The sequence below is a fragment of the Teleopsis dalmanni genome, chromosome 1 (genome assembly GCF_002237135.1).
Source record: "Teleopsis dalmanni isolate 2A chromosome 1, ASM223713v2, whole genome shotgun sequence".
Classification (NCBI taxonomy): domain Eukaryota; kingdom Metazoa; phylum Arthropoda; class Insecta; order Diptera; family Diopsidae; genus Teleopsis; species Teleopsis dalmanni.
In genome coordinates, this window is record NC_051846.1 from 189892767 (window position 1) to 189901693 (window position 8927).

At 31.9% G+C, this 8927-nt stretch overlaps 1 protein-coding gene across 1 annotated transcript in view; it reads left to right on the forward strand.

The window, feature by feature from the left end:
- The window catches only part of LOC119670873 (midnolin homolog), a 110498-nt gene extending 101978 nt beyond the window's left edge, over window positions 1-8520 (forward strand). The window contains exons 3-4 of the mRNA XM_038081297.1: window positions 4970-6892; window positions 7885-8520. Of these exons, the coding sequence (XP_037937225.1) occupies window positions 4970-6892; window positions 7885-8454 (2493 nt within the window). The 3' untranslated portion in view covers window positions 8455-8520. The remainder of the gene's footprint in view (window positions 1-4969; window positions 6893-7884) is intronic.
- Window positions 8521-8927: the final 407 nt, after the last annotated feature.

Here is an 8927-nt window from a genome sequence, read left to right on the forward strand (position 1 = left end):
TTTTGACACCTTAAAAATAATTAAATCTAGAAAGTATCTCAACTTTATTTGCTGATTATATTTTTTTTTTTAAATTTTTTTTTTGTGTTTATTTTTTTTATATTTAGTTTTTTTAATTTTTTTTTTTGAAATGTACATATATGTATATATATAGATATTTTTTTAGATTAAAATTTATTTTTGTGCTTTCCATTTCGTTGGTCTTTATTTGCGAAAATAAATTACTTTTTTCTCTTAATAATAAATTAAATTATTTTGTAAAAAAAAATATTTTTATGTCAACTTTTGCTGTTTTTAAGTCAAAAATCACTTGTAGTATTCGAGAGTGAAATTTTGAAAATGTAAAAATATGAAATTAATTTTGGAAAAAAAATGATTCGAAATGAAAATGTCGTATTTACTGTCATGTGGACAATTTGTCACTTAAAGTGATTGTTCAACCTATCTCTGGCTGTCCATTCTATCTCTGGAATTGTGTTGTTATATTTCTTTTTTTTTTTTCGGTATAAAAGTATGCTTGAGAAGCTATTTTGATAATATATTCAAAATCGCGTGTCCAGTACATTGCTACGCACCACTAAAATACTAATAAACCTCAATGCTGCGCTTCACCCACACTTTGCCCATATTTCGACTATTAAACTGCCTTATACATGGTACCGGCTTTTGGTTTTCCAATTACTTACTCGTATACTTTCAGTATTATCACTGAAATATTGAGGCCTTGCCTAGTAGATTTCCATAAAATTGCTTAGCAGCAACAGCAGCGCAATGTGTATTTATTACCAATTTATTTCTTTATTAATATTTATTTAATAATATTTCGTATGTAGCAATTAAATTTTTAATACGTAACAATTCATAAAAAATTATTTCATTTTGGATTGATTTTTATTTTCAACATTTCTGAAATATTTTTAAAAGTATAAATTTTTTTTTGTTTGTTATTGCAAGCAACTTTCCAAGCGATTTCATTTTCGCTACGTATTTTTTATTTATTAATTTTTTTTATTTGTTAATTTTTTGTATTAAATTTTAAGTAGCTGTCGTGCTGTTCAGAATTGTGCAATAAATAAATAAAAATCGCTGTCGCTTTTATTTGTTGTATCCAGAGTTTGTCAGTTTGTCTGTATCCAAGTCATTAGCTGCATCATTGCCAACGCCAGCCAACATTGCTCTGCCTGCTTGCCTTTGTTTTAAAGGTCTGGGTTAATTAATCATTTTAATTTTAGTCAAAAAAAAAAAAACAAAAATAAAAAAAAAACATAAGCAACCAATAAAGCTTTTGTTATTTTTATATACTTTTTTGTACGCAAATGATATATACACCATCATCAGATACTTTCATACATATATAGATACAATTTTATTAAACTTATTGACATAGTGACCCAATAAAATTCAAATTTGTGGTTTGTCATCATAACTTGAGGTTATGCAGATATGTATGTATATACTTTTTATATATATAATAAGTAAGCATATGCATTCACGAGACTTTAATGGTAACTATATTATGGCACCAGCAGCAGCATTTTTGCTCCTTCAAATTGACATCACAGCTCAGCTCACAGAACTGACGTCTACAGTGTGGACGCGCCTGTAGAATTCATAAAATAATTAACTTTTATTTTTTTTTCTTATATTTTTATACACTTTCATATTTCTTCTTAGTCTTAATAATGCCAAAACATGCAATATTTTTTATTGAGACTTCGTTGTTTGTATTTTAAGAGCGTACACAACCATACAACCACACAGCTCAGCTTATTTAAGGAAAGTTGTACTGACACTACACTTTATTCCCTATTCCAAATATGGGTTAATGTAGCATTGCAACAACTAACCCATATGTTTCCACACACTCATTCAACACTTACTCATTAATTTTGGTTTTGGTGCTTTTTTATGATAAAAGTTCCTCGAAATTTTCCTGATTTGGGTGTGTTTTTTTATTTAGTTTTGCTTTTACTTCACATTAAAAGTAGTAGTAGATACGAATCGTATCTTTTCTACTAAAACATTAACAATGACGTACATCCATCCTAATGTGTTTTTCACACTTACAATCATTCAGTCATTCATATGATGCAATGTTTAAGTATTTAGTTTATTGACTCATACATATTTCAAAGTAATTGTATATATTTCTTATACTATATACTTTTCAGTTAAAAACATTTGCATTGCAGTATTTAGTATAACCCCTGATTTAACATCAAGATTTGTGCTTTTTTTTAAACTATTAAAAAGTTTCTTGCTTATCAAATGCAAAGAGCCATACTTTATATCTTGAAATAATAATATAAATTTTTTTTTATACTTTATTTTTATATTTTATCAACTAAAATATGATGCAATTCCTGTTAGCGATTAGCATTACTCGTAGAATGTCTATCTGCATTAATTCAAGTACTTAATTAATATATTTCAGTACGTTTTGACTTAAAAAGTGCCAGTGGAATGCAGACAAAAACACCTTTCCAATTTTATATATAAATAAAATTTTTGATATTATGTAGTTCTTGTAATTTAAATACGATATATCAGTTTTTATAAAAATGGTATTAACATATATGTGTATTGTACTATATTTATTAGCTACACATAATAACTTGTATATATTATTTTATATATGTCATATTATATGTATTATATTATATATATTGTATTCTATATATTATATTTTATACATTATGATATATATTAGGTTAGGTTAGGATATACCAGCGATCCCTAGGATATTCGCTTACGCATATTGGCCCATTTTGTTACCATATAGAGAGGTAAACTCAGGGTTTAGAACCACCTAGAAGCTTTGACAGAGCTCAAAATGCTGTTTAGTATCAGGCCTTGTAATTGATCACGATTCTCAAGGCAGGGGACTCCTAAAGTATTAAGACGCCGCCGTGCATGAAGTGAGCAAAGTCAGAATAGATGAGAGACACTGTTATCGTCTTATTCATAGCTGCGACAGGTATAATTGAAAGGGAGATTCAATCTACTAGCATGGTTCCCTAGTTTGCAGTGAATTATATATATTTTTTTATATATTTGACATTATATATATTATATTATATATATTATATTATATATATTATATTATATATATTATATTATAAATATTATATTATATATATTATATATATTATATTATATACGTTATAGTATATATATATTATATTATGTATATATTATATTATTTATATCATATTATATATTTTATATTATATGTATTAGGTTAAGTTAAGTTATACAGGTGATTCGTACTGAATCCCCTTAGGCCTATTAGCCCATTGTGTTATCGTATAGAGAAGAAAACTCAGGGTTTAAAACCACCTAGAACCTTTGCTAAAGCTCAAAATGCTGTTTCGTATCAGGTCTTGTAATTGATTGTAAGGGGGCTCCCAAAGTATTGAGTTGCAGCCGTGTATGAGCTGAGTAAAGTCAGAATAGATGAAATGCACTGAGATGCACAGCTGCGACAGGTATAATTGAAAGGAAGATTCAATCTTCTTATTTTGCGGTATGGCTGAAGTATTAAACGAAACCTCAGGGTAAGCTCCCGCTCTCTATTATGTGTACGTATATTTGGTATAATACTGGCTAATTGTAGCAATGCTTATGCCCTATTAAGACCATCATTTGTAACATAACAGAGATCTCTTACAAGATGTGAAGGATTATATGTATGTTAACAAAAATTATAATTCTATATACCTATATTAAATTTGATTTCATCGTCAGTTATGACGGTAGAGTAACTATATTATTTAATAAAATTATATTATATTATATTTAATGGAGGGGTTTCAAACAGTAGTGAATAGTAATAAAAACATTTATATTTATTTTTAATTAATTGAATTTTTTGTGTGTGGTCAGCCAAAATATCATGTAATTTTTGAAATTAGATGAAATTTTTTTTTCGACAAAAACAAGCCCAATCTTATAAAATTAAATAAAAAATAATATATTTTTTTAATATATAATTTTAAAATAATCAGAGCGAAGGAATTTGTATTCTAGTTCATTATTCTTAGTTAACTTTAATATTAACTCACGAATAAAATAATAAATCTTTAAATAATTATAAATTTATATATCTATACTTTCAAAACAAAAAAAAAACGATAAGAAGAATGCAATACAATGCAATTAAATCTATTGGACAAAACTCTCATTTAAATTTAAAAATTGTGTAAATATTTATAAATTCATACAGTTTTACTCTTTGTCTGTGTTTTGATTTTATTTAATAAAACATAAAATTCATTTAGTCACATTTTCATTATAAAATGAATGAATTTTATTTATAAACCCACTAAATTATGAAAGATAATGTGTCTGCTCGCAGTAATAAATTCCGTCAAATGCTTTTATAAATGCGTCTGATAGTAGTCGTATTTAAAAAAAAAAAAAATGGATATTCATCTATACTCGTAAACTGTATCTACTGCGTTATTAATAGCTTACAAGCGACACTGACATTGACCCACCTACACGATAATTCCCCCCGTAGCCGCACTTACATTCACACTTAATTAAAAGCGCATTACGCGTGTTACGTAACGTGCGACGTAACCGTACATCGTTGTAAACCGGCGCAGACGTTATTTTCGAAAATATTTATACATAAATGTGTTCAAGAAAAAATAAATACAATACAAAAAAAAAAACAATGGAACAGAAAACTGAGACTCAATGAATGTGCTACTCGTAAAATTAAAAATAAGTGTATGAATGAACGAGCTTAGCCAGTCCGACGCGCTGAAAAGTCAGCAAAATGTAGTGCAGTAGTAACAAACGACAACAACAACAACAACAACAACGACCAACCTCATCCAGCAGCAGACATATTGACACACCTAAGAATTGACTTATATAAACATTTATTTTTTATATTAAAAATGCTACTGTAATAATAATTCCATTAATAATGATTATTATTTACTATTTCCATTTACAGGCACAACGTCCGGAGAACACTGTAATGCAAGCTTTGGAATCACTTAATGATTCACAAGTGAACGATTTTCTTAGTGGCAAGACACCATTAAATCTCAGTATGCGCCTCGGTGATCATATGATGCTCATTCAACTGCAGTTGAGTACTGTCAATCCTGTGAATTCCAGTTCAATTCATGGTAGCAGTTGTAATCCAACACGCACGCGTTCAGGTCAACGCATTAGTCGTAGTACATCTACATCAGCGCCGAGCGTTCATCATAATCATCACAGTCACCATCATCACCACCACCACCATCATAATAGCAATGCAACAACATCAACGGCAGCTGGCACAATGCCCTCTTTGGCAACTGCCGCCACAACATCGGCTGGGTCTACGCAAGTACGTAAAATGGATGTAGACGCGAGCGCTGGCGCCGCATGTCCACGTGCAATTCCAAGCAGCATTAATCGTATACCTGCAAGTCTGGCTTCAAATACCACACTATCATCCAACAACTCTAATACATCCATTAAAAGTTCTGATTTAAGTTCATTTTTGAGCAAGCGTGATTATGAGAGCCTACAGAATATTGTGAAGAGCATTGCTATGGCACAACCGAATCGTCTATTACCTGCTGTCACTACAACAGCGATAAATTCGCAAATGCAACAAACTGTATCTGCACCAACGGCCACAACAGCAGTTGCAGGCTGTGTTAATAACATAAACAGTAATCAAATAGTGCATACAATTAAGCCTAACGCTACGACCGCAACTAATGGCTTTCATCATACCAGTTCCGAGGCTGTTTTACTTGAGCAATCGCCTATTAAGTCGCTATCTAATCTCGTCTCGAGCCCTATTAAAACTACAGCAATTAAAAACATTCCCATCTCTAATGGTAGCAACAGTTCCTCTTCCTCGTCATCCTCCTCACACGTAACTCCAACACCAGTCATGACCTCAACTGCAATAACATCTGCAGCAGCTGCATCAGCAGTTGCCGCATGTCAAGATCCCATAGCAGCAAAACTGACGTCATGTCTATGTACACGTTTAAATGGTGGTACAAATATTGGTGTCAAGACGTGTATTGAGTCGTCTTGTGTAGCACGTCAGGATCTTCCTGAACATAACTTGAACATGACACGTACACCTATAGTTCTGACTAGTACACCAAACTATAAGTCCAGTGCTACACCATCAAATACCGATAAGCAACTACATAAAACTACAAATAATCCAATATCACGTTCCAAACATCGTCACCATCACCACCACCATCATCATCATCATCATTACCACCATCAGAATAGTAGTTATGCTGCACCAGCGGTACGTGCTAAGTTACCTCTATCAACACGTTTTTACTCAGCAGCAACTACAACTTCAAGCAGTAATGATAGCGGTTTTGCTTCAGATGAGTCCAACTTAACTGCCACAACAAGTAATAGTTCCACTTCGCTGCCGGCAACACCGATCGCAGCTTCGAGCACTTCCAATACAACTGCTGTTGAAATGGACGACTCTGGTATTACTGTATCAGATTCGCGTACTCTTGCAGAAGCATCACGTAATCTTACACAAACATTGCGTAAATTGTCAAAGGAGGTTTTCACCAATAAAATCGATCTTTCTGCAAGCGAGGAAGCACCACGCAAAAGTGGTTCTGGTGCCGTTATTGAATCAATGAAAAATCACGGCAAAGGCATTTATTCTGGTACATTTTCTGGTACACTGAACCCAGCTCTGCAAGATAGATATGGGCGTCCAAAACGTGATATCTCAACAGTGATACATATTTTGAATGATTTGTTAAGCGCTACACCACAATATAGCCGTGGCGCTAGAATTAGTTTCGAAGCACCTACTACTTCCTCAGCCGCTGCTAATGCTGGGAATACTATCAATATAGCGAATATAGCCAGACATAAGCAGGTAATTATTATTATGGATTTATTTTTTTTTACTTTTTGTGCCTTTACTTAAAAGTTGTAGAAATATTTCGCAACATTTATAGACTATATATGTTAATACTTAAATAGTAGTAACTAACCACTTTGCTACTTTACTGAATGAAGGATAAAGAGAAAATATTTATTTAAAACATTCTCAAACGTAATTTTTTTGATTTGGTATGATTGCGACAAATACGATATACCAGATAAATATATGCATATGCTATAGTTCTAAAAATAAATGTTAAATTTTTCTTTTTCTTCAACCTTTACTACCTCCTCCACAATCTTTTTTTTTTGCTTCAACTTCTTCTGTTTTTGCTCATTTTAGACCAATTAAATCTTCAAGACTTCATCCTGTTCTTGAGTGTTCTCCATTTACGTCCAATCTCTCATCCTTCTCCACCTCATCTCATACTTCCCCGCCAACATATTCTCTCCCTCCATCTTATTCCCATGCATCAGCTAATTCTCATGCTTTGTTCATCCTCATCATCATTTTCCTTCTCTACCATTGCTACCCTTATGACCTCACACTTCAAAACCCTTATACACCTTATTATACACCACTTTCGCTTTTTCTGTTCTTCTTATTTCCCTTCTTTTCCTTCCAAAACTAGTCCTTTTCCTAATCTCTGCCTTCGCATTCGCTGTATTCCTTTTCTTCTTCTCTTCTTTTACATACTTCTCCCTTTTCATCCACTACCTTCTCTCTCATATTATCTTCAACCATTAGCTTCTTCCCCTACACGTCTTCCTTCTTCCCTTACATACTCCTTCTCCCTTCTCTCTCATATTATCGTCATCCACTAACCTCTTCCCCAACACGTTCGTCTATTTCTTCTCTACCTCCACCTTATTTTTTGACTTATTTTGTTAGTATTTTTTTGGTATTTCTTGATTAGAGCAACAAATATAATTATATTATATTCCTTGTATAAATCATCTATTAATAATATTCTCTTATTTCAGATATCATCCAAACATACACACAACTGTTCGAAATGTGTTAAGTCTCATGCACACAGTCACAGTACTTGTGCGTATGGTGAATGCAACGGACACTACGTCAGCAAATCGGCTAAACTAAGCTATCCATGTTGTCAGGATATTTCAAGTAGTTCCAATAGTGCTGCTAGCAGTTCAAATGCCGATACAGCAGGCTCTAACGAACGTAACATGTGTACCTGCCGCTATCGCATCCTTAACGAAGCAACAGGCGAACGTGAACGTGAACATATGTGCCAAAAGTGTCTCTATGAAATGGAGAATCTTAAAACCAAATCAAAATTGGACCAACTACGTCTTGTAATGCAACAAAGCAAACAGAAACGTGAAGCACGTAAATTGAAAGGTGCACCATATGGAGCACGAGTAGTTGGTGCCACTACAGCTGGTGTCGCTGACGCTACTGCAGCTGCAGTACAAGTAGCTACAACCGGTGCCACACCGCTTAGCGCTTCTACAACCACACAACTAACCGCAACCCCCAGTGAAGTTTCACCCAACCACATGGTCGAAGAGGTCGATACTGCTGCTTAAATATATTTTCCATGTTATAAATTCACTAAATATTATTAATTTATTAATAATAAATAAAAAAATAAATTATTTATTAGTTTTTGGTTTCGTAGCATTTATTAGGTTTATGTTGTTGAATTATTTTACCGCTAACGAAGAAGCATTTTACTTTGTTTTTTAGTTAACGTGCAAAATTAAATGTTACATATTTTAAATAAAATTAAACAGTTCACTAATACATACATAACAATATTTAAATAATATATATAATAATATATGTATAAGCAACTTAATAGACATCTTATATGTTGTATTAGCAAAATTTGCTAAATCAAAAGAAAAAAACAAAACAAAAAATTTGTTAAAAATGTTCGGGCTATAGACGACAAATTTAATTTTTATTCATCTAAAATAGTTTTAAATTAAAATATAAAACAAATGTTAAACTATGTAAATTCATTATTAATTATTTAAATTAATAATGTCTTATATAC